Source organism: Manduca sexta, chromosome 26 (genome assembly GCF_014839805.1).
Source record: "Manduca sexta isolate Smith_Timp_Sample1 chromosome 26, JHU_Msex_v1.0, whole genome shotgun sequence".
In the NCBI taxonomy this organism is placed as follows: Eukaryota; Metazoa; Arthropoda; class Insecta; order Lepidoptera; family Sphingidae; genus Manduca; species Manduca sexta.
In genome coordinates, this window is record NC_051140.1 from 786,527 (window position 1) to 813,753 (window position 27,227).

At 34.5% G+C, this 27,227-nt stretch overlaps 2 protein-coding genes and 3 long non-coding RNA genes across 15 annotated transcripts in view; 3 read left to right on the forward strand and 2 right to left on the reverse strand.

The window, feature by feature from the left end:
* Positions 1–204: 204 nt before the first annotated feature.
* LOC115451443 (GDP-fucose protein O-fucosyltransferase 2) lies at positions 205–2,596 on the forward strand. The gene has a single exon (XM_030179763.2). The coding sequence runs from the start codon at positions 461–463 to the stop codon at positions 1,682–1,684; it is 1,224 nt and encodes a 407-aa protein (XP_030035623.1). The 5' UTR covers positions 205–460; the 3' UTR covers positions 1,685–2,596.
* Positions 2,597–4,021: 1,425 nt separating this feature from the next.
* LOC119190689 lies at positions 4,022–5,316 on the forward strand. Its single transcript, XR_005113060.1, has 2 exons — positions 4,022–4,169; positions 4,260–5,316. It is a non-coding gene; the product is annotated as an uncharacterized LOC119190689 (long non-coding RNA).
* On the reverse strand, positions 5,188–7,173 carry LOC119190688. 2 transcript variants are annotated; one of them, XR_005113059.1, is made up of 3 exons: positions 6,843–7,171; positions 6,520–6,758; positions 5,188–6,443 (listed from the first exon to the last, which is right to left on the reverse strand). It is a non-coding gene; the product is annotated as an uncharacterized LOC119190688 (long non-coding RNA). The 2 variants fall into 2 exon arrangements; XR_005113058.1 differs by having other exon boundaries at positions 5,598–6,758; positions 6,843–7,173.
* A 2,718-nt stretch (positions 7,174–9,891) lies between these two features.
* LOC119190789 lies at positions 9,892–12,294 on the reverse strand. Of its 2 annotated transcripts, XR_005113103.1 has the most exons (6): positions 12,114–12,294; positions 10,977–11,662; positions 10,814–10,889; positions 10,517–10,740; positions 10,323–10,429; positions 9,892–9,913 (listed from the first exon to the last, which is right to left on the reverse strand). It is a non-coding gene; the product is annotated as an uncharacterized LOC119190789 (long non-coding RNA). The 2 variants fall into 2 exon arrangements; XR_005113102.1 differs by having other exon boundaries at positions 10,323–10,740.
* A 753-nt stretch (positions 12,295–13,047) lies between these two features.
* Positions 13,048–27,227, forward strand: part of LOC115447142 (double-stranded RNA-specific editase Adar) — a 46,071-nt gene continuing 31,891 nt past the window's right edge. The window contains exons 1-11 of one of the 9 annotated variants that reach the window (XM_037443430.1): positions 13,048–13,144; positions 13,235–13,267; positions 15,488–15,525; positions 16,626–16,716; positions 19,050–19,120; positions 19,372–19,515; positions 23,772–23,931; positions 24,431–24,505; positions 25,040–25,213; positions 25,553–25,627; positions 25,847–25,988. In XM_037443430.1, the coding sequence (XP_037299327.1) occupies positions 13,249–13,267; positions 15,488–15,525; positions 16,626–16,716; positions 19,050–19,120; positions 19,372–19,515; positions 23,772–23,931; positions 24,431–24,505; positions 25,040–25,213; positions 25,553–25,627; positions 25,847–25,988 (989 nt within the window). In that variant the 5' untranslated portion in view covers positions 13,048–13,144; positions 13,235–13,248. The other 8 variants (XM_037443429.1, XM_037443431.1, XM_037443435.1 and 5 more) reach the window with 8 other exon arrangements.

Sequence of the window (27,227 nt, forward strand, 5' to 3'; positions counted from 1 at the left end):
AATATTTTTTGTCTCTTTCTACATCTCGGTGAAAATATAAGCCCGGTCTTACGTTCGTCTTAATCTAATGCTAAATAGCAAAACGTGGAGTTGGAACGGAGTTAGTGACATCAGAAAAAGTGTTGCAAGCAGCAAAACGTGTTCCATTATTGTTGTCAATCCATGTGTTCTTTTTAGGTAGATAAGAAAATTACAATTTATATTATTTTTACAGATTGAACTTTGTTATCGCAAATATAATTTTATACTACAGTACAATATAATTTGGATTAGATGGTTTCAATGAGACTGTATGGTTTTCATAACAACGGTAATTTCCTGTTTCACAACTTTGTTTCCGGACAGTTTGACAGTCACACAAAACGAAAGTCAAGAGTGGAAGAGTGGTAATTTGCAAAAATCAATAAACAATTTATTGATTTCGCCTTAACGTCGCAGCGGCGACTTTGTGTATAGGATCATGATTTTCTTAAGTATTATATTAGCCAATTTGTTATTTACAAGTGCAAATTTGGTCTTGGAAAATGACCAATGCGATGCCGCTACGAAAACTTGTCCGGATGCCGCCGAAAATACAAATGATATAAAATTATTATTATACGACGTGAACCCGCCTGAAGGCTTTAATTTACGACGCGACGTGTATATGAGGTTTGCTATAATGCTTGCAGAGGCTCAGAAGGACGGAAAAAAGGAAAATTGGCGGTTAGTTTTGCCCCCGTGGTACAATCTATTCCATTGGAAATCCAGAGTTGTAAAACACGAACCTATGTCTTGGAGTTATTTTTTCCAGGTCGACGCGCTCAAATCCTACGCGCCGGTTCTTGAATTCAACGAAACATTTAGTCAATTCACGGGCAATGCTATAGAAATAGATGTTTTGTACGTACTGCAAAACTACAAGAAGTTGTTTGAAGACGGTGATTATGATGATAAGTGGGAGACGACCGAGGACTGCTACTACGATGGCGAGTTCTGGGGTTACAATAATGTAACCGTAAAAGAAACAGTTTGCGTTCACTACCAAGGAAAAATTTCCATGCTGTGGGAGTTGGTTGCCTTGCATCCTTCGGCCAAGACCATCATGTTTTCGAATGGGGAGATTCCTTTGCATACCTCTTACGGAACAAAGGTCTACTGGGATTGCAGGAAGAGTATGAAGTTTAGCAAAAGACTGTTGGATATTGCTGACGAATATATTAAGAAGGAGCTTTCATGCAACAAAGTCAAGTGTGACTCGTACATGGCAGTTCATTGGCGCAGGCAAGATTTCGCACGGAGTCGTGGGAAAGACGTCCCATCGCCTGAGCAAACTGCCGCTCAAATTAACAAACTCCTTTATGAAAAACGGATGGACATAACAGGTGTGTTTTTGGCTACTGATGCCACTGCAGAAGAGATTAAGAAGCTGAAAGCTGCTCTGTCCAGGCACAGCCATGAGGTTAAGATGTTTTCTCCCAATCATAAAGATGCTATGCAGCTGAGGGAAGGAGACTATGCTGTGATTGATCAGATTATTTGTTCCCGGGCTGTCTACTTCATCGGAACACATGAGAGTACATTTTCGTTCCGTATTCAAGAGGAGAGGGAGATCCTCGGATTCCCTAAAGAGACAACATTCAATCGCCTCTGTCCAGATTCTGGAGACTGTGAGAAGCCAGCAAGATGGACCATTGTCAACTAATTTAGAAATTTTAAATTTTTTGATGTATTTTATGTCTAGATGTGGCAAATATGAATACTCAGTAACATAAGACTAAGATATATTCCATATGTTTACTATGATAATGGAGTTTCATAACTTCACTACATTTCAGTCTCAATTGGTTTGACCACTGAAATATATTTAAGGCAGTTTTTCCTGGCTCATCACTTAAGCGGAGATCTCAGCTGCCAATGCAGCTTTGTTTTTAAGATCAATCTCATATGTAATAAATGGTATATTTTTACCATAAAAAAGATAATTTTTTATGCATTTATTTAGGATAAAACATGCAGTCAAACTGTATTTATTTATTAAAGCTAACGGACATGTTGGTAGCTCTGCACACATTTGTAGTTGAAGGAGCAGTATTTTTATTCAAATAATGTAACCAGTAGATTTGTAATCCATTTATAAATACCTGTCCGTTCTATGAGCTTTTTAAGAATACTCCTTCCATATTAGAAATTCTTTGTGCCATTTTATTGATCGTTAATTTCGGTCATAATTATTGCCAAGTTAAAAACAATTGTACACATAGGCCTAAGACTCTAAAATTCTAAGTCAATTTGTTTTTCATATCATTAGGTTTCTTATAAATTTATTTACATTAATGAACTCTTATAATGGTCATGTATACTTAATATGTGGCAAGTTAGTACAATAATATTTTTTATGCAAATATGTATGTTTCGCAGTCATGAAGACCCAATAGCATCTGCAAGATTTTATTTTGTGATATGACATTTCTAGATTTTGTTATTTCTTAGATTAACATCAACTTTATTACCTTGTGTTTAGGATCTCAGTTTCAAAATATTGTCATACTAACCAAAGATCTTTCAATTATGAAAGTATTGTATACTTACTCAAATAAAAAAATATTAAGTGCCATTATGTGTTATTATTTAATTCTTGGATTCCTTAAAAAAGGAAGTTTCATTTATTCAAAATTAGAATGAAGCAAAACTTCTTTCATGTTTATTTTTAGTGGTGGGTACCACAAAGTACTTTATAATATAGGAAAGTGGATACCTATGTTCCAATATGTCCTTACAACACTACATGGTTCCACAGCCGCGTCTGTGTAAACACGATAAACTCAAAAACTATTTACCGAAAGAATTATCATACTGTTTTCACTAATGGACGGAATGATTCAAGCTTTATGCGGGTAATTTATTGCGATGATTGTTGAAAGCTCTCGCTTTTACTGTAATCGATGCGTAATATCAAATAACAAAAAAAAATAATTCCATTAATATATATTACAATTGTCTGCAATGTATGGTGGAATAAGAAATTGTTCCTCTTTATAAATCTGGGTACAGAAAAGTCCGCCATAGCCAAACAGTATAAGTATAACATATCGCTGGAAGTCTGAACGCATGACAATCTTTTGTTATATTTAGAGTGCAAATTGAATTTTAAATATCATATAGTTCCAAGTAATTTTGAGTAAGAAAAAACAATAATCGCGAGATTAATAAAGGGGACCCATGTATTGTCTTTTTTTTATATCAACATGAAATTTTTATCTTTTTGCAATGAAGTAAATAATTACATCGGATTTTGTAATAGTGAGCTAGCGATATGTCACCTTCTCACAGTTAGGCTTACGCTAAGGTTCTGCTACGGATGCGGAGCTGGGCAAAGACGCTAGTATAGTATAAGAAAATTGCTTCCCCTCAAACCAGCCCCAAATCTAACTTGAAACTAAATAGTTATCTACTATTTAGTTTATTTAAGGCGATACCTCAAGGTCCATTTTCATACATTTTGTTTCGGCTTTAATCTGGGTAACTAAACAAGTATTGGCAAGTAAAGAATTTAAATTCACGTCTAGTTAGTGATTAGTTCTCGCAGTTGAAAGAAAAACGTAAAAATAATTAATAATCATGGATATTTCGGCCTTTAAAATTTCATCAAATTTGACAAGTACGTATTGTTAGTGTGAGTGACGGCTGACTGAGTATAGCGGCACAAATGAGAACTATATATAAATGATTAACGCTGTCGCACCAAGATAACCGTGAGATGGCGTTATTTATTCTTTTCAAATTGGATATATCGTAGTAGAATATACATGAATCATTTAAAAACACATCAAATATGATATGCCTTTTAAATAATTTTGTAATGGGAAAAATAGAAAATAGAAATGAGGAGAATCACTAACTTTTTATCACGACAGAGGGCGCACTGTACCTTGGCTTGACAAAACAAACGTCAAACCGTATGACGTATCACTGAGTGTTTATGTATATAATATACTTTTGTTCCAAATGCCTCAATGCAGTGCGTTAAATTGTAAAACAGAGGAAAACATTTATTTCCAAAGGAAAGTAAACGTAGAAAGCAATGGGAATCTGCGTTACGTATAAAAACTTCGAAGCTAGTAGCACAGCACGATTGTGTGTTGCGCATTTTACAGAAAAAGATTATTACGGGAAAATCAATTATACAGGTGAGTCACTATAGAATTTCTATGTAATTTACCTATTTCCATTAATTTTTAATTACTTCGTGCTAATTATTTTTGTTTTTATGATTTCAGGTTATGAGCTCCTTGCAAAATTTCTTAAAAAGACAGCTGTGCTATCTGTGTTCTTCTTAACGAAGATAAAACCAGAAAATCCAGCTGTTGTGGCACATCAACAACGTATTGAACGAAGAAGTCAGTCGAGTAACAAATGTAGATGATTCACAACCATCAAGTAGCAAAGTTAACCTAATAAGTGACAGACAATTTACTGGAAGTTGATCATGAAGAAGCAGTCAAAACAGAAGACAACAGTGCAGTAGGATGTACATATATTATGCATGAATTTATATCTAAGGGCACTCAAGTTGATCAAGAACACAAATATGGGTTTATGAATAGATATAAAGATGATAATGCCACTATTAAGTTTTACACAGGTTTTGAATCATATAAAAAATTTAATTTAGTCTACTCAGCTCTTAGTCCAGTGGTTCACAAAATAAAATATTATGGCAGCAATGTGATTATTCTTAGCAGTGATTCTAATTCTAATTTATTAGTTGGTGCAATACCTGGTAGCTTGCTGTTATATTGTTCTCAAGCATTTGCAGGATTGATAAGTGATCAGTAGGCAGTGGAACAAAGTGACCTTTTAGCAAAATGTGAAAGTGGTAGTATATACTGACTGACAGAGGATTTATGATACAATATATATTTCATCAGACAAAAATGTGACCATTAGGATTCCCAGTTTCTTAAAAGAAAAATTTCAGTTGCCTGGTCTTAATGTAATAAAAGATAGGGAGCTTGCAAACAAAGGAGTTCATATAGAAAGAATAATAGGATTAACAAAGACAAACAAAATTTAAAAATGAATTAGACCATAACTATATCCCAATAGTGAGCAAAATCTTTTTTTATGTTTTATGTGCTAAACATCTACAATTTCAGGAATTATACTATTACTATATTGTGAAAGATATTAGATAAAAAGATGTAATTATTTCAATTTATTTATTAATTGTAAATAGTTCTTATACACATACTTATTTACATTTCTGGTTCTAAATTATGTACATAAAAGTTTAACAAATTTGTCAACATGCCATTAATAAATGAGTCATCTCTATTAATGAATATTATTTTCATATCCTCAAATGTGTAAACAATAAAATTGCAATATTAAGGTCCCCGAACAATAAAGTTGGCCTTGGATTTGGGCATAATATGGATGCTGCTTTTTTAAATGTAATTCTCCATTAAGTATTTTTAAGTAAGGCACAGTCACAGAGGTTATTTTATAATATCTAGCAGCATATGGACACTTAACCTCAACAATAGTATCTTTACCCAATATACCGTCTGGAGAAACAGCCAGAAAAGGATATTCAAATGATATAATGAATCCACTTTTTTTATTTTTAGTCCATAATCTCTATCATATTTGGCAATGGAAATAGTTTCTTGGATTTTACTATGCACAACTAACATAGTCTGCACAGCTTTGGGGCCAAAATCATATCGATTACATATATTTTTGGTACTTATATGCTTTACTGTGGCACACTAAATGAAACATACTGGCAGTAATCCTGCATGATCTTTCATGCCACTCAGAGGAATCACTTTGGGCTCTTGTATTCTTCTCACTTCCTGAATTTGTTCAGATATAATATTTTTAATAATAGCTTCTCTAGTAAAATATCTATTGGAGTCCTATCTACATAGGTGTAACGATCCCATTCAATGCCATGTGGATTTCGCGGGTTCACATGTCTGTAATAAAGGTATTGAGCTTTCATCATATCCCATTACTAAAATTTTCACATAATCAGCATAACTGTCCATAATATCAGTAAGTATCTTTTAGTGTGTTATAAGTACAAGATTTCAATATCTTGTTGGGTAAATTTTGAGCTGCAATGGGTGAATTATAAAATACTTTCTTGGGTCTATTGAATGTCATTAATTTTTGAGTACTTGACAGATGCAATTTAATATTTTTTTTGTGTACCATCCAACAATACAGAGACATGTTTGCAACATGCTTGAGTACCACTGCCTGCAGCACAATCGCAATGGCATTCTTCAATTACTCCATCTTTACTTAATTTTATATCCACAAAGTATACCATTTTTTTCATACTGGCTTTACATTGTCCTCACAAGTGGGTATAAATGCCATCTGTGGAATAGCGGGCAGTCACAAGATGTCGAAATTCGTACAGGAGTTGTCCTTTATGCTGAGTATTATATCTGCAAAAACAATAATGTAGTAAGAAAATATAATATAATGTTATCAAGATATCATGATATATGAGTGTAGGTATACCAATTTAAATACATAAAATTTACACTGTCATCTTTGTAAACAACTGCCTAAGATTATAATCATTACATATGGGTACATAACTTTCAAAATATTCCTGTATTGCTTGTCTCGTAATCATTGGTAAAGAAGTGTCCGCAATTATGTCTCTGAAAGTATCAGTGGCTGGACTCAGATATGCGATCTCCTCTTGGATCTCGCAGTCAACACCAAAATTTTTATTCCGGTCATTAGATTGCAATCTATAACAAAAACAAGAACTGAGGTCCGAGAACAAGAAAATAAGGCATATAAGCGAATTATAACCTAAATATTATAGTATTTACCTTTCTATCAAATTAGCCTTTTTTTCCGGCAATTGACGCATTTCTTTTACGAACCTCAACTTTAAGTTGAGGCACAGTCATGAAAGCGTACATATTTTAATGAATTAGCACTTCAAATTTCTTGAAATAGCGTCTTCACTTACGTCAAGAAAAGTAAACAACGGTAAACAAAGTACACTCGTGTACCTCCATTGTTATGAGTATTTGATAGAAGCCTTATTTATGATTTGACATATTACAACCGACGTTGCCGCTCTTCCTATTGACCGTCGTCAAGGTCGTGAAGTGAACCTATGGGACGTTGCCAGCTCAATACCCTGTTGGGTCTAAGGTAAAAGTAAGTTTCATCACGTTACGTTAATGTCACTACTATTGCACGCGGTTTTGCCTGTGCAAAATTTTAGATTTAAAATTATAAATAAGATCGCCTGAGAATTTTACCTGTATTTAATATAATGTAATTTGTAAATGTGACGATCGATAAAAGAATATAATATATAGTTTTTCAATAAAAGTTATGATTTTGTTTCTATTTATTAACTTCTCCCTCGGGATAGGTGCTTTAAAATCGTATTTTATACAGTAACTTTTCAAATAAAACTATTTACGGATTTTATCGTGGTGATTTATATTATTATTTTCTCCCTAATGCTATATGTACTTATATTGGGAGTAAATAATAATATATATCACCGCGATAAAATACGTAAATAGACAATATTTCAAAGATAAAAAAATAAACAATACATAATAAAAATAACATCTATGGAGCTTTCAATTAAATAAAGAATAATTGGACGACAGGAGTTAACAACATATCAGCAATTAATTCTGTTGACAGAAGTTTATATAATCATATTACCGATATATTTAATTGTATTTTTCATTTCAGTGTTTGTATCTTCCAGTATTATATATTAGTCTATGTTTGTTTCGATTTTATACAGTAATCATCTATTATAAATAAATATTTCATTTGTAAAAACTTAAATTCCAATCGCCGTAGCGTAACTCAGGAAGATATTTTTTTATATAAATACCTCATACAAAAGTCTGTTTTACAACAATAAATCAAATAAAATAAAATTTCACTCGACGGTCGTATTATATACGGCCAAATTGAATAGCCGCTTTTTCATTATAAGAACAGTACATTACAACAACCTCCGTGACTTGTGACGGCCATTGCATTCCAGGCTTTTACAAAAACATGACGTTACTCGCGATTAAAAAACAACCTTATGTGGTGGGTGTGAGGTCGAATTTGTGTTTAGTCCATCAATACTTATGATTTTCTGTTTCATGTTTTGTTTGAATTTATCGACGACGCTAATTTTTGTTATCACATTTGCAAGGAGTTTAGTTCAGCCTTTAGGATTCGATACAAAGACAACATAATGGTGGTCTCGGTGTATGTACACCTTTGATGTACACGTATACACGTGCTATACCAAAATATCTGTATGAAGCTCCGTCATGCACCGTCAGTGCTAGCACAACTGAAGCTGCGTTGGAACCAGAACTAACCAATTGATCCCAACCGGATACCGATGCCTATCTACTACCTGTGGAAATGATTTCTAGTAACAACCTGCAATTGGTAATTGGATAACTGATTGTGGACTCGAAGCACGAACTTCAGTGGGCATTTAATGTGCCAAAACATACTCGGGTTATTGTTTCCAAATTCAATATGCCAGTGAAAAACAAAAGGGTTTCCATAGTGTTTCCACATTTTAATGCAGCATGTGTGATGAAATTTGGCACCATTGTTCTGAAAGGGATAACACAAACATAATATGCTTTATGTGGGCAATCATAACAGCTTGCAGATATTACACGCGAGTGGCTCATATGATAATCTTTGTGGACTCGCCAAATATGGCTGGTATTATATTTCTTGCAATTGAAAAACGACAATACATGGGACAAATAATTGTCTGCGGAAATAAAGAAACCTGGTGACTAAGATAGATTTATTGCCAGTGTAAAAGGTATATATTGGATGCTACTCTATATATTACTGTTTATATGTAAGGGGCTAGTTAAAAAGGTTATATGGTCACAACTTAGATTCATCTTTAGGAATGGAAGTTCCATACACAATATAGGAATTATTATTTATTAGATTACTCATGCCTTTACATTAGCATACTATCTCATGACAATTTTCTTTCCAGGCTTGAATTATCAGCAATGACAAAAAAGTCTATTTATTGGTTTCAAAAATAAATACTGTTTCACAATAGGAAAATATTATGAATTGAAAAGAATAGATTTAAACAGACCTAGTTGCTGTAAAAAAATTACAGAGCCGTTTACGGCAATGGAATCTAAAATAAAAATTTCAAGAGTGAAGAAATGCATAGTCTCCATTATTTAAATTTTATTAGAGATGGAGATTCTTCTGTGTTTGCTAATGTGAAAGAAAAAGTACAACATGGGAACTAAATAAAAAATTGACACCAGTGCACAAGGTAATTTATTGTATCCAATATCCATAGACCTTTATCTCCTTGGCATAGTGTTAGTTGTATTATCATGAGGCCGGAGATTCCAAGGTTTTGTTACCATTTATGGGTGATAGGATTTTGAATGCCTCAAATATGATTGGTGTCATAAAATCTCAACTAAATTATTAGTGTAACATTCTTGGTAAAGACTGCTGGTCCCACCACACATTGAAGTAGAATAAAAAAGGAATGTTCAGATACAATGAATGCTTCACATAAATGTTTTGTATTTGTAATCATTAATACCTGGTGGTGTGAACTACTACTATGCTATGCTAATTATCATGATAACTTGCTATATGTCAATATTGTAATTCACCTTTTACTTGGCCGACTAAACATTGAACTTGAATTGATAATGTAATGTGGATAAACATATACTATATTACTACTCACATTTCAGATTTTAGCTAATACAAAGCTTCCACACTATGGATGAAATATTTTGAAACCAAGGTTACTGAAGAACTACTGTGCAATAAATTATTAATGCGGTAGAGCAATGGTCAGCCTAGTTCCATGGCTGATGATTTTCAGGCCACCGCATGTATTTGGAAACTATGAGAAAAGGAAAAATTTACTACTCTTTCCATTCGTAATTTATAATATAATTTGTACATAGTGTTACTTTTGTAAAATTAGCCAGACAAATGTGATTTGTTATCTATAATAAAAATATAAAACTATAAACTGGTAAATCATTTGCCATTGTATTCAAATTTAATTAGAGTATGTCATGTTTTAAGTTTGAGAAATCATTTCAGAATTGTGGCATTTTACTTAAAAACAATGTAATAAAAATAAATAAAAAAATTTAGAAAGGAAAAAAGGACAAATTGTAATAAAAATAAATAAAAAATAATTGATATATTAATGTGTGTGGTATGGTTATGCTATTGAACACCGTTTCTAATATAAATAAAGAAAAGAAAAAGGTTCGAGCCAGAGTCAATAAAAAAAGAATTACCTGGATAAGCTAGGAAGATTCTGGAACTTTTTAATCTTCAGGGGCGGTCTAAATGAAAGTCTCAGAGCCAGTAAGCCAAAGTTGTTCTTTATATTTTCCGAGGAGTTCTCAAATTTGGAAATAATTATTTTAGAACATAAAAATACCTTTGGTCATTATTGCATCATCACTGGAATCAAGTTAGAAATACATACCAGAGTAATGAAATAACTAAAGTTAGTCAAATATAATTAATGAAGACCACAGAACACTCTTCACTGCTGGTCCCATAAAGCAGATCCTCGCGGAGAGGTCCCGGTGCAGAAAATTGCAACAAATGTAGGTTAAACTGGATACAATATGAAATCGCTCCATGTAAAAAATTAATCCATTGTAAAAAACTTCCAAAAAAAGGAAAATAAAAAAAAAACGCGGAAAGCTAAAACAAACAAAATCTAATTAGAACCTTATCTAGGAGGCACAACACCACGTAAAAAGGTATAATAACTCACCGTTTTTAAGGCAAATTTAGATAAATACTAGGGAACATCAATAAGACGCCCATCGTAAGGTTAAAAGAGAAAAATCCTGTAACAGACCAAAATACGACATGTAATTCCAATGGAAAAAATACAACCACATGTGTATCAATTTTTAGTAGAAAAACAAACTCACTCAAGATAAATTATTACTTTTGAATGTTTACTTTACATTTTAACAAAATATTAGGGCATACTGCCCATAATTGTGAAAGATTAAATTGGATTATTTAATCCATGATGTTATCTTCAAGAACCGTCAAAGAAAGTGACTTCCTGTGTCTATGACAGCCGTCCATCATCATCGTAGGGATGGGAAAGTCCATAGATCGACGTAGAGATGTCCCTCAGACAATCCACTAAAAGACATCAAAACGACCACTGACCCTATCGAATGTGACCAGTGCAGGAAATCCTACTTCCTCAATTTTATTTAATTTTTAAGTGGCAATGTTGGCAATCACCTGTCAAACCAAGCAAAGCCTCCAGAGCCGCAATAAATAAACAAAAAAACTTGACAAACCAAACATGTAACGTAATCAAAAAATTACGTTACAACAAATAAAACCAAAAACTTTCTTCCAAATATTGTATTTCAGTAAAATCAATGTCCATATTTTCATGACTGGAGCTGGCTGGACAGTCATCCTGTGATTCTGAAGAACTACTACTGTCATCTTTAAGATTTATTATAATTCTTTCAATGTCCTCTTACAGGGTATGTTCTCTCTTGTAATAGTCATTTTAAATTTTTCTTACATGTTGACATGAGATTTTCCAATCATCTTCGGTTATGTCTTGAAACGCACTCACATATGCTTCCTTTAACAAACAAATAATTACTTTTGATTTGGATAATAAATGAATATTAAATTGTAAATTATTATTAAACCTGTACTTTGAATGAATCATTTCATTATTATAACATTAATATTTTATACAATATGAGCTGCTTCTGTTTTGCTAAGCCCCATATAAGCTCAATGAGATTTAAATCACAGTAGTAAGGTGGAACCCTTACCACTCTACCCTACCTACCTACCTACCTACACTACACCTCAATTAGTAATTACTAATTATTGATGCAAGTATCTCAAGATGACGTGGACAATCTTTAAACTAATTTTGTCATATGAATGTAAACATTACCTACGGGCTTGATAATATATTGCAAGATATAGAAAATACTTAGTGCAAGTAGTAAAAATCACTCCAGACTCATCAAAACTTATAAAGTACACTTAAATTATTAACAAAATAAACTTCCACTTACCAGATCCGATAGAATTGTTTTTGCTTCTTGTTCAGCTAGACATGGTCGGTAAAAGTTTTATATATAATTTCTCTCGCGAACCTTATTATTCGCGGCTTATTCATTTTGTATCGCGAATAGTATCTTCTTGTTCTTATTGCAAAATTTTAATAAAAAGACAACACCGACACTATTTATAAAAACTTCACAAACGTCAAAAATGTGATAATGTTGCCAGGTAAAATAAAGGATTAGTTCCATTTCTACACTTTTTGCCAAGCTATAAAATACAGTATTTTAATTTATTTATTCCCAATTTTTCGTCATCCATTATAAGTATGCACCAACAAAGATGCGATACGAGAGATTACGTTCAATTTTTCGAGACCTTGAAATATGTTTTCTGCATTAGTACCATCTAGTGGTCCTATATAAAAATTACTTTCGATATGTGTGCGTGCGTATATGTACACGAAATACCGATCTTTCTGCTTCAGCTAACTTAAACGGTACTATTCTCAGATATTCGTTATGATGAAGCAAAATAAATATATAGATAAATTGTAGCATAGTATATACCTCTAGCATATAGCAAAAAAATTCTAGAAACAAAGTATTTTGGACGTAATTATAAAAAATGTGACTTTTTGTGACTTCAATGCCATCTAGCGAAAAAATTGCGGCGGAGCCATGAACGGATTCGCCTTAAGTCCCTGAGTACGGTACATTTATTTTTAGATTGTGGCTCCATTGTTGATAGACGATGATTTTATCTTTTACCGTAAGCTGTTTTTTTTAAAAGCAACGGGTGTATTATTTTTAACTAGTTTTCATAATAAAGTCACCTGAACCATACATTTTAAATATGGAATTTAATTAAATTAAGTTTACATTTTATATATTTTTTTAAATTCCCCTCTTTGGAACTGTGCTGTTTCTGAACGAAAATAAACATCGATTTTTGTTTGTGTTCTACTGATTTCTGTTATCGGCTACCTGTACAATATTATTGAGCATTTTGTTAACGCGCTCAAATTAAAACTTGACTTTAGGTAGACTCGCAATATTTGGATTTAAAGTGCTAAGTCTTCATTACAGTAAACAGCATATATTAATAATGGCGTGTTTAATTACACTTACAGAGGGCGATAAAGAAATGGATTTCACAAGCGATCGTAAGTTCTAAATATATTTCAATTATTCTATCAGTTACATTTTTAAACATCAATAATTTTGTCAGAAAACAATGTTTTTTTCGTTCGTAACGTACATAACCTAAGATACCGCGTAAATTTAAATATTTAGGTGATGTGCGTGTAATTTAAATGTTTTTTTATATTAATTTAAATTGTACCCAATTCCCTTATAAGTTTATAGTATCGATTATTTAATATATTATTTCAAAGTACATAATATACAAAATATGTTGTACATAGGTATTTATAAATTATCATTGCATTAAAATATATAATACCTATGTTATAGATGCGGTTTATTTTAGTATTTTTTTTATCTTCATTTCAATTAATTACACTTAATTAAACATTTGGTCCAGTGTAGTTACACTTTGTGATTTCAAGAATTTAACTATTATTAAATGTAACAAAAATAAAGTAAGTACAGTAATTATAATCAGCTATAGCGCCATTAAAGAGACAACCTAATCTTGTTGTATCTGATATATATAAATATAATATCAGCTCTGTATTATATACTGCTTACTGCTGGCCAACGGGCTTCGTCTACTACAGAGAGTGTTTAGGTCTTAGTCCACCACATTGGCTTAATGCGGGTTGGAAGACCTAAAACACCCTCAAAGTTCATACACAGAATTCTCAAGTGTGCAGGTTTTCTCACAATGTATTCCTTCATCATTAATGTGAGTGATAATTCACAATCAATACACACATAACTTTGAAAAGTTCCTTTCTAGTCTGTCACTGCCTTTATTTGTATCTCATTCTCTGGTAATATTTTGACTTAAAATTGTCACATCTGGGACAGTTAAAGAAGTATTTTCATAACCCGATCTGGGGTATGGTCCTCAATGCGATATTGCTTGGGTCAAAATATTATCGTGGCACAAACACTTTTATTTGCGTAGTTTATTTGTGTGGGTATTATTTAAAAATGTCATTACAATACTGTTTCCATTTGATACACTATCTCGACAGCATTGCTAAGCATCAGGTGCAGTGCAGCCACTGTGACTTGCGTGAATAAAAAAAATGTTTATGATTATTTTTCTTATATCACAATAAGGATCAAAATAATATTTTAGATTACTGAAAATAAATGACAATTTGTTGTTATAACTGATAAATTCCATAATATTGCTCACTTTATCCAGTGTGATATATTTACACAGATGTTTATATGCATAGAGCATCGAACAGGGCGTCGCTATTTACAGCTGTTTTCAATAAACAATCCCAATATCAATCTTTAATCTGATTCCGAGGATGAACATAACTCATTTGTAAGCATGTAAAAAAAAACTTTGTTCTGATTGGACCATTTTTGAGATCGAAAAAGCGATTGGAATCGTTTATTGAAAGGGCGGTTAGTCGTTATAACCGATAGGTTTCTATCAAACTTGAAAAATACAGATGTCCGGTGTAAACTTATCAACCGACCAATACACATTGGTGTATACAGGAAAATTAACTTTAAGTGGGTGGTATATAGTATATTTTATGTCTTCAGTAATACAATATATATATTTTGTAATTTGAATTTAGAATTATCATTTTGATTCATGCTTTATGATTTAATATGTACTTCATGCCCCTTGTATTAAGTTGTGTTATTCAGTGCTATTGTATTTTTATTATTAATATTATCGGACTGGCAGTTTATTTAACTGATATGCCTGTATCCTGTAATCCTTGATTCTGGTTTCACTTCCCAGCAAAATATTTGTCAAGTTTGTTCCTAAACCTGTTCACATTTTCTGCTGCAACCACATCCTGTGGGAAGTTGTTCGTTATATTGTGATGAGGTTTGCCAGTATAAAGTAAGCATCGCAACTAGAAGGCGATAATGTGGGAATTTGTGTATTAAAAAACAAGAAAAAGATTTATCCTCATGATATTATAAAAAATATTTAAAGTTGTATACAATACATGTTAACACAATATTTTATAGTCAGCCACAAACTGAGTGAATTCGATTAAAATTTTTAAATCCTTTAAATTTTTGTATTGGTATGAACGATCGTCTTTTCTTGACTAAAATAAACTTCAAAGGTTCTTGTAAGTTTAGATAAAGAAAAAACATTTTTTCTGTTGAACATAATGTGTAAAAGCATTTCTAAGTTTTAAATTTGTTCCACTTTTGAAACTGAATATAAATATTGTTGGTCTATTTTTAATTTAAGTATGTCTTTTTTTCAGAACCACCGGAAAAACCAGAAACACCTCCAGAAGATACGGTGAGTTATGCATTTTTAATTTAAAATCATAATTATTGTTTTATAATGTCTTATGTTTACGTGAACGTTAGACATTAAAAACCGAAAAATAGTTTAACTATTTTTCGGTTTTTATATTATAGTTTTCTCCAGACGTTTCGAAGACTTTGCAGCCTTCATGGTCACGGGGCGGGTCTCGGAAAATAATTAAAATATAAAAACAGCGATTAAATCCGAAAAAAAGTTGTTTTTTTTTTAGTTCTGTTCTTATCATATTAATACTAGTTTAGTTATAAGGTAGACACAATTAGATCCCATTTTTAAATTGGATTGGAAACTTCCTCTAGATGACATTTTAATAACAAAAGGTATTTTCACATTAAATTTATTTTGTATAAAAAGGTCTGCATTGTTTCTATATAACTTGTACAAATGTTATACCAATTCGTAGTTTGCTTAATATCCCACCGATACACAGGGTTGAGATGATTAAATAAATTTAAATTATAGATAGAAACAGTTTTTTTTTATCTACATCAATAGTTTTTAATGCCAAGATATCAACCAGACTGTGTCAAGGGACTTCCCCGATATAAACTACGGCGCACACGCACGTGCAATGCTATTCTTATCTAGACAGTTCGGGTATTCCCCGTAATGTTAACTTGCGTTTTGATTCTTCGCCTCGGCATACGCGATCGATTAAGGAAAGTGTGAATACGACAAAATAGTTGCAAAGATGCTGTGTGGATTTGTTTTAACGAAGGAAGTTTGCTTACGGAAGGTAAAGCTGTGTGTAAAAGTGTAATATGGAGTTATTTAATTTATTAGTGAGTGAAAACGTTCAGAAATATGTGTCGCAGAAACGGAAGAAATAATTATGTAATCAGTAATATGTGACAGCAATTTCAGTAATCCAGGTGGCATTTGTCAATTTTAATGAAAAAAAATAATAGTAATAAATTACGAATGAAAAAAGATTCGATTAAGAAATTTGAAAAAAAAAATTTTTTTCTTTTTTTTTAAGTCACGTTTTTTAACAACCCTGCTCATATAGGTATGTTGTATAATGCATGCATATACATTACCTTACAAGACATGTTTAATAATATTGTTCACAGGCAAACGTACGAAATGATAGCAACTTACACTTAGTGATTCCTCAACCGAGAGTGATGACGGGAAAGAGACCTTACAGGGCTAATAATAGATGTGAGTATGGATTACCGTTGTATATAACTTACTTAGACATGCAGCCTATGTAAGAGAGAAGATGCAATATTTTATTATGGTATTAATGTTATAATTTTCTCATAGAATAGATCACGAGTATATAAAAAAATAAGATACTAAATTTATTTTTTTATTTTATTTTTTTTATTTTTTTTGTTTTGGTTGAAATTCGACGTTATCCAACGTAGTGTGCGTGTGCACTCATGCACACTGTAAGGTTATATGGAAAAATAAAAAGTGGGGCGCGTCTTGGCGCCATCCCTGGAAGCAGGCGTACCAGCCCCCCCCCCCCCCTCCCCTCTCCTTCTAAACATTGCTAAAAAGTTATAAAGGTCTCATGACATGAATTTTCTGCCTCTTAAAAGTATGAGTAATGAACTGCTCTAAACTTTTTTTTTCTCTTATCACTTTATCATGTAATGTAGTCTTTACCCTAAACTGATTGAAAAGAGCAACACCCGAGTTTCTTGCCCGTTCTTCTCTGGTGAAAACTGCTTTCCGAACTGGTGGTAGAGTTAATATTGACGGAATCTAAATAATGTATAACATTTTACAGATTCAAATAAATCATTTCATTTCATTTCATATCCCGTCCGCCCCAACTGCGCTACGCCACTGACGCACCTTCCATTTTTATTTAAAAAATGCTATAAATTTCGGCAAAAATGTTTATAACCTAAAACAAGTTGTAATAACAGATATGACGTCACTACTGACTAGACGCTGATTGGTGGATTAAAACACGTTCTGTTTTACGTTACTTTCAACTCATAATTATTTATAATTATCAATATTAACTAAAATAATAACGTTGCAGTGGACCTTCTTTTATGTTTTTTTTTTATCTTTTCGTCATAAAATATTGAGAAATATAACTGCATCTTCCCTTTTACTGGGCATTATGAGTTTTCATCCAAGATCTTAGAGTATGAATTGGAGTGTGATGGATGTTATTGTAATTTAACATTCTTGATGGTGTTCTATTGTTTATATTCTTCGCGCTTACCATCATGGTATCGACTACCTTAGCTCGAAGTTTATTCGTTGTAAAATTTGGAAACGCAATAACAAAATACGCTTCAGTCGGAGAGTAATAAGTAAAGTAATAAAATAGTAAATAATTAGTGGATATTTAATTACCAATAAGTATATCAGCTGAAACGTTTCGTTTTGGCGCCTGAAGTACGTCAATACGCTCTAATTTCGAAAAACCTATTTGATAACATCACCCGTTGTTAAATTATATACATTTTTTACAACGTGGGCAAAAATTCTTATACGGCATCAGAAAAAAAAAGCTATGATCTTTAGTTAAACCGAGTGGTGAGCAAAATTCAATGTATGAAAGATATCCATGTGAAGCGTGCTAGAGTGTTGCCAACGAATCGTGGCACTGAAAGTATGGCGGCAAATTCAAGACAATATACCTTATAACCGCGGGTAAACATCAAGTGACTAATGTTTTTATTTAAAATCGTTAAAATAGAAAATATTTTTTTAATGAAAATATAATTTTAAGATAACCTCATCTTTTTAATATTCACGGGGTTACAGACCGTATTTTTTTTTTATTTCACCAGACAGACTCTATCACCCAATTCAAACTTCAATACGTGCAACGATTTTTATCTACCCTCAATAATACCAGTTAAGTTGTCTGTCAGTTTTATATTTGAAATTTTAATTGAAAGTGCGTTTGTGATTTTATCTTTGTTGGGAATATGGAAAATTGTGAAGTTGAAAATATAGTACAGATTACTTGCGAAAGTAAGTTAAAAGTATTATGAAAGTAACATATTTTTTATACTTACAAAATCAACACTTTCGTACCATTGTTAGTTACCACATAATAAGAATGTTTTGAGTTCCATGCAGTGTTCTAATAAGTTTTAGGATGAGTTTGAAAGTACGTAGAAATAAACTTTATCCAGGTACAATGCTACATTTCAATTTAAATCCACATTTCCATAGTATGTAGATATATTTAGGAGGTGGTTATTGGCATGTTTGGAGATAGGCAAATCAGCTCGAATCTTGGGTAAGATCCATTTACAATAATGCTAGACATACAGGTACGCATTTATAGAGCTAGAAGTTTAGGATGTTTGCCCCCCGCTCTTTATCCGCGTATTACGAACGTATGAAGGTTTTTTTTAAGTACAAGAAACGTTTTTTAGAAGCTAGCTGTCTTAATAAGTTTCTTTAAAAATATTTTGGTGATTATCAATGGAGACTATATGACAGAACCTTAGGGAACCCTAGCTTTACCAGAAACTTCTCATGAAGAAGTGTTAACAATACCATTGTTTTAGATGGCGAACCTCCGCCGAAGAAACAAGCGGCTTCGATCAAAGTTGGAGGCGGGTTCAAATGGAATTTGCAAGTGAGTGTCATATGATATGTCCTATAAACGTTTGTTTATCAATATAAACTTTGTGCACGTTGTAAATTCTAGGTAACTTAAAGTTCGACTAAACTGTGTTCCGCCTTTTAAAAAAAAAACAGTTTTTTAAGTGAAAATTCGGTCATACACCATCTGACACGTAAGCCCATATCACTTCTGTATCATTGTTATTTTTTCGGATATAGTTTTTTAACAATCAATTCAAAAATGTATCCAGTATTGTTTTCTAGGCCCTGGCTAACGCAGCGGACTCGGTGGAGTGCGGCGGCAAGAGTCCCGTGTCCGCCCTGAACGAGCTGGGCGTGCGCGTGACGTACAGCGTGCTGCGGCAGGGCGGGCCCGCGCACTGTCCCAGCTTCACCATGGCTGTCACCGTGAGTACCTCCTGTCACCACTACATGCACAGTAAAATCACACAAATACTCAAAATAGAAATATTAGTAATAAAAATTGTTTTTATTGCTAAATCTATGTATAAGTTGTTATTTTTTATAATAAAATAATTCTTCTCTGAGATTCATAGGAAAAAAACAACAAAAAATTACCAGCTTTTCCCAAATCTTGTGATATAACTTATACAAACTTCAAATAAATAATCTAGCGAGTGAGTGAGTGTAGAAAATATGATATGTGAACGCAAAAAAACAACTATACTGTCAATTGAACGAGTAGGCTACCTGTAAATTTATAGACGTTTTTATTGCGTGGGGGGTCATGTCCACATCGCATCGACCTAAATACGTTACTGTTTCCCACAATTCAATAAACAACACATACAAACTTATGCAAAGATGTAATAATTTTGGAAGGCTAGGTAACAGATACTTAGAATCGACAACAATGTTATTGAAGTGCCGTGTTGTATGAGTGTATGAGGCATTGTTTTTCTTGCTCTTGCGCCTTTTGGGTATTAAGTCCAAAGATGAAGGTTTAATTCCAGTTGTAGAAGGGACAATAATTATGTATAAATATCTCTTAAACATCATGACTATAAAATATAAGAAACACAAATACATATCATTTTTGCCTGTAGAGGCAGGCAGAGGTGCAACCACGGCAGGCTTTTCGCCAAGTCTGTTCCGTTCCGTGTTGTAAAGGGGTCGACCCTATCGCCATATCAGGCAAAAATTTCAGACACCGGGCTGATACTGAGCAAAAAACTCCAATATCACTTTGTCCTACTTAAGGTTTGAATCCGAGACCTCAAAGCAACGTTGCGCACTCAAAACAACTACGAGACTGCTAAAATATGTTATAGCAAACATGTCCAAATAGGTAGATACTTGTGGTACATCACTTGCACGTGCCGAGTGTACAGGCGTATGATTATTGAAATTTAAAATTAGAATAAACGATAAGCTGACTTTTTTTTATATGCGTTTCATTATTTTTGGTTCATGGATGCGTCACGTTCCCGAGTTTACAATAACATAATAGTTTAAAAAATATATTTCACAATTACATATACAGAGCTCAGCGAAGGATACAGCTTTATATGTGTATTTGTAGAAAAAAAGTCATGTCATGAGACGAGTCTGTATGGAACTAAATTCCTTCATCCGTAAGAATTTAAAAAAATAAGTGACTCATGTCATGTTACACAGTACAGGCACTGTAGCGATGTGAAACAACTTGTTATTGTCGATATCGATAACCTCTGACCTATCAAATAAAATGTATAATGCGTGTAGCCGAATTTCATTTAGTATGAATTCGTGTTTCTGATATTATAACTTTTATTTAAATGGTCTGTCATTATTTTTTCCAAATATTAAGGCCTTGATAATAATTTAAAATTTATAACCTTCATTTTATAAAATTAATAAATTGTGTGAATTGAAAGATATAAAGACAATTACAATTATGTGAAAGCTTAGTGTTACTGTAAATTAACATAAACGAAAGCTTAAAACGTTAAACTATATCTATCGATATTCGATAGTATTTCAAGTTTTTTCCTGGTCATCACTAAAGATAAAAAGTTTCGCTAAGTTTGCAAAATTCTGTAGTGCGTTGGTTTTAGTTACAGTTTATTGGTGTTTTTTATTCCAAAATAGTTGTGAATGTTGTTTGTTTTCGTTGAACATTATAATGTAGTGTTATTTGGTGTTACAACCATTCTTAGTGCCCGGCGAGTATAGCTGAATGTTTTTTTCGCTGTTTTGATGTCCTTTGTTTATTTTCAATAAAAACTGTTTATATCTTCCAGTGACTGCATTTGGTACATGAGATGTTCAATTTTTGAAAATAAGTTGTTAGATTAGTCATGATATTTTTTTACTTTTATTTAAACACTCAAATGAAACATTATTTTTTTTAAAATGATTCTCTTTTTGGTATGAACCGGTATTCATTTCTGACACACGCATTCTAAATTTAAATAGTATAATAACATATTAATTGAAATTGGAAGACTTTATTTTTTTTTTGCATCCGCTATTATTACTTGTCATTGGCAAAATCAACGGTGAAAGCCATGCTAATATTAAAGATATTTTTTCATGACCAACAGTAACGTGCCGGTCTTTGATATTTTTAATTGCCCGATTATGCCTATTATATTAATTTTCGACCATCCTATTGCTATTCCACAATGAACATAGAGAGAGAAAGAGTGTTTAATTTAGTCTATCTTTTTCTCTCTAACTTTTAAATTTCATTGACTAAACTCATGTCCCTTGAAATTCCAAGAACAAAAAACCATGAACCACAACTATGGAGTCTGCAAAGTCTTCAAAACATCGAAAAATAATAAAAATATAAAAACCACAATAAAATCTGAAAAATAGTTAAATTTTAGCATCAAACCTTTGCGTGAACATGAAAAATTATTAAAAAAATTGACATTCTATTAACAAAAAATTATGAAATTTAATTGTTGTTAAGTGGCGAGAGCCTAGTTGGTTGTAGAATGGGCTGCCAAGACAAATGTCTGAGGTTCAAAACGCAAGGGCTTCTGACTTTTCGAAAATGATGTGTGTATTCTTTGTGAATTATCCCTTGCTTTAATGTTGAAGGAAAACATTGAGAGGAAACCTGCACACCTGAGAAGTTCTCTATAGGAATTTCGAAGTTGTGTGAAGTCTACCTATCTGTACTAGGCTAGCGTGGTAGACTAAGGCCTAATCCCTCTCAGTAGTAGAGGAGGCCCATGCCCAATAGTGGGACATTATATAATACAGGGCTAATATTATTATTATTATAATTGTTTTTTTTTAAAAATGCTTGTTGCTTTTGTGCCTTGTCCTAGGGTATTATACCATTTTTCAATCTTGGTTAGTTGTGCCAATTTTTTAAAAAACTTTGCCATATTAGTGTCCATACTTTTATTCACACCACTGTGTGAAAGTGGATTGAAAGTAAAAAACTTTTTTAAAAGAAATTGGAAGAAAATAATTTTGATTGATTTTTGGATTTTTGTTTTAAAGCCACAGGCATTTTTGAAATTTCAATAGTCATTGTGGAATAGCAGTAAAGTAAATATTTAGAAAATTACAATCACAAAATTATTTGTTTGAAAGTTTCCAACTGTAAAACAATAATTTATAATATTTCAATTCACAATATCAATGAAATAAAAAAAGAGATGTAAATATTATCTTATTATTAATATCAAATAATTTTTAATCACCAAATAACTAGATAGAAATTTTATGTGCTAATGTTACGTAAAATAAGGATAAGAAGGAACAAAATAGATAACATTTCCACACATCTATTAATATAGTTTATTAACAAAATTGATTTTTTTTTATTATTATTATAGAATCTATTGAATTCATTGATTAATAAAAGTATAAAGACATATAGATATTATCTATCAAATAATAATGTCTTACGCTTGATTATCATACTTTATCCACACTTATATTAAAACAGGTGAAATTTGTATCTGCATATGATAACTTTAAGCTTAAAGTGTGACGTAATTTATGGATGTCCCCTATTGTACAACTGTTAATTTCAAATTGTGTTTTACTTGATCTATAGAATAAATTCTCTCTGATTATAATTTATAAATGAACCATCAAGGAAATAAATTTAAAATAAATAATTTTTAAGTCATGATGAATATTGAACTGCTCACATCTAACAAACATCCAATATGCGTGCTGAACGAACTGGATGTAGATTATAGTTTCAAAGACTTGATGGTGTTGGGGCCCCCTCATAACCGCATGTTTGGAGTAGAAATTACTGTGAGTATACGAGGAAAGAAATCTTGTTTTAATCTCTGATTTATTTTACACAAACTCATACACTCATGCCTTTAACGCGCAAAGGGGTAGACAGAAGCGCAATTGTGCACTCTCTGCTGTCCGTATTCTGTCACATGATGTGGTAGGGGGCGAGCCTATCGCCATGTCGGGTACAAAGTGTCATATATTGAATAGAAAAACTCAATATCACTTTTATCCGACCCGAGGATTGAACACAAGACCTCAGCACTGCAGTCATACCGTAATACAACTATGCCACAGAGGCTACAGTATTGTTCTATTCACCTGTATACAAATACACTCCATTTGAAATATTATGTCAACTAACAAGATAAGAAAGTACCAATACATTGACATCCCCTCAACATTCGTTCACCCTATAATACCATCCCGCCATTATTGTGTCGTAGGTGGCGGACATGACGTTTGAAGGGTGGGGCCACAGCAAGCGAGAGGCACGCGCAGCCGCCGCACGCGCCTGCCTCGCCGCGTTCCTGGCGCGCGCCGGCCGCGTGATGCCCACAAACGACAAGCCACAGGACTTCACCGCTGACGAAAATCTCTACTCCGGCACGTGCTTTAAGTATTTAGATTAAAAAAACAAAAGAGTATGTTGTGTGCAAATGTACTGCATGAAATCCTGGGGATATATCAAGTTAATATTAACAACTTTACCATGTGACCTAGTCACATAAATTAACACACACCTTACCCCTTAAAGGAGTGGGCAGAGGTGCAACCAGGACGCCCACTTCGCCGAGTTTGTTCCCTCCCTTGATGTGATAATGTGGCGAGCCTATCGTCACAAATTCCAAATTTCGGGCTGATACTTAACAGAAAAACCCAAACACAAGGGGTTTGGGTTTTTCTGCTCGACGTGGGGTACGAACCTAGGACCTCAATACAACCACGCCCCCGACGTAGTCTCTAAAAATAGATTAAAAACATTACGTTAAATCGCAGCTACATATTCGTCTCGCTTTGTTATAGCTAGATGTTGGTGTGGTTCAACCTTAAACAAATTAGAGTCAACCTGGATACATGCTGATTGTAGACTTTTTTTCCACAGCTTCCGAGTTCCAGAGTATGGACACGACAACATCGGAGACTGTCTCCATACCGGACATGAGCAATCAGATTAAAAGTTAGTACACACTCTATATACATTGTTCTTAGAGTAGCAGGAGTGGAATTAGGGCATGTATTAAATAAAATTTTATTGATATTTATTTAGTTCAAAAATTACACTTTTTTATTTTACATCTATGGTTTGAGTAACTTATTGTTAAGTATTATTTTTAAGTAGATAGTATGTGGTTTCATTCAGTATCGCATTGTCAAAATGTACTGTATAAAGTAACCCCCTAATTCATAGACATTATTTATCTAAGGATGGAGCATTGCTGTGATAACAAGTCTGTTTCTCAGTGATGACGGCATGGCAACCATCGCAGTGCGTAGACATAGGGCTGTTGTGATTGGCTAATATTGAGATACAACTTGAATCTAGTTGGCTGTCAGATAAATAAAGTTGAACAAAAGCAAGCTGTCAGATAAATAAAGCTGAGAAACAGACTTATTATCACAGCAATGCTCTGTCCTTAAATAAATAACGTCTATGAATAAGGGGGTTAGTCTCGAAACTTGTTCCTGTTGTTAACGTGTAGTCTTCCCTCAGACAAACAAGGGAACTCTTCCCCGGCGGTGACGCCGTCCCCGGGCGCGGCACTCTTCGGCTCCCACGTGGGCCCCACCTCGCACAAGAGTCCCATCAACTTGCTGTATGAGAACTACCCCGGGCTCACCTTCACATGCACCTTCGGAGATGGTTCACCGCTGGATTCTGCTCAGGGTCAGTTCTGAATGCATCTTGCTGCCAGCTCTTATAGTTTGCTGTGAGGTTATCAGAACATCCATTTTTAAAACATGGTCCAGGATTAAGTCTTCGTTTTTATTACTGGCCATGCCCAAATTTTGAATGATATTATAAAATGTGTGATGTTTGTGGGCAGTCAAGGTACTTATTATCAACATTTTGTCTTTTATTTTCCCAAAAATAATTCATAACAAATTTTGGGTGACAGTATTCCTCCAAAAGTATATTGGCATAAATACAAAAGTGTCAGAAGACCAACTTGCACATTTTGTCAGTGAGGTGTTGCAAAACCTTATATTGTCATTTCTTTGACAGCTCCACTCCAACTGGCCCACAGCATGAGGTTCAAAGTGGTGTGTCAGATCAAGGAGCAGAAGTTTGAGGGATACGGTGAGTGTAGTTCAATATAATTAGTTAAAAATATACAGCGTGTATTTTTTTTGAGGGATTTGAGGCATTCATTATTTATGAGACAAATACTTCGAATCGCGCAGCTGGTCTTAAAAATGAGAGTCAGGCAATTCCTGCTAAGATATAATAGGGCCTCCTGATCTTATTTAAATGTAATAGTTGTAGTAATATTCTCCCCCTCTCGTGCTGTCGCCGCAGGCTCGAGCAAGAAGCTGGCGAAGCTGGCGGCGGCGCGCAGCGCGCTCGCCGTGCTCGAGGAGCGCCGCGTCGAGCCCCTCGCGCCGCACCACCCCGCGCGCACCGGCTTCCTGCACCAGACCCTCGCCGACCACATCGCCAAGTGAGCCCCACTCGCTGCTGTCCATATATATATATAACTCGCGCCGCACCACCCCGCGCGCACCGGCTTCCTGCACCAGACCCTCGCCGACCACATCGCCAAGTGAGCCCCACTCGCTGCTGTCCATATATATATATAACTCGCGCCGCACCACCCCGCGCGCACCGGCTTCCTGCACCAGACCCTCGCCGACCACATCGCCAAGTGAGCCCCACTCGCTGCTGTCCATATATATATATAACTCGCGCCGCACCACCCCGCGCGCACCGGCTTCCTGCACCAGACCCTCGCCGACCACATCGCCAAGTGAGCCCCACTCGCTGCTGTCCATATATATATATAACTCGCGCCGCACCACCCCGCGCGCACCGGCTTCCTGCACCAGACCCTCGCCGACCACATCGCCAAGTGAGCCCCACTCGCTGCTGTCCATATATATATATAACTCGCGCCGCACCACCCCGCGCGCACCGGCTTCCTGCACCAGACCCTCGCCGACCACATCGCCAAGTGAGCCCCACTCGCTGCTGTCCATATATATATATAACTCGCGCCGCACCACCCCGCGCGCACCGGCTTCCTGCACCAGACCCTCGCCGACCACATCGCCAAGTGAGCCCCACTCGCTGCTGTCCATATATATATATAACTCGCGCCGCACCACCCCGCGCGCACCGGCTTCCTGCACCAGACCCTCGCCGACCACATCGCCAAGTGAGCCCCACTCGCTGCTGTCCATATATATATATAACTCGCGCCGCACCACCCCGCGCGCACCGGCTTCCTGCACCAGACCCTCGCCGACCACATCGCCAAGTGAGCCCCACTCGCTGCTGTCCATATATATATATAACTCGCGCCGCACCACCCCGCGCGCACCGGCTTCCTGCACCAGACCCTCGCCGACCACATCGCCAAGTGAGCCCCACTCGCTGCTGTCCATATATATATATAACTCGCGCCGCACCACCCCGCGCGCACCGGCTTCCTGCACCAGACCCTCGCCGACCACATCGCCAAGTGAGCCCTGAAAGCTTGGATATCTGATGGAGATGCCCTTAAATATTGTAGAATGCCCATGATTTTTAGAGTTCCGAACTTCTAAAAGAACCCTTACTGGATCTCTTTTCGTCTCTTTAGACCCTTTTCTCAGGAACGCGTAGATCTATCAAGTAAAATTTTTTTATCAAATATGCAGGTATAGTTTCTTTCAGCTGAGAAAAGAATAAATTTATAAGT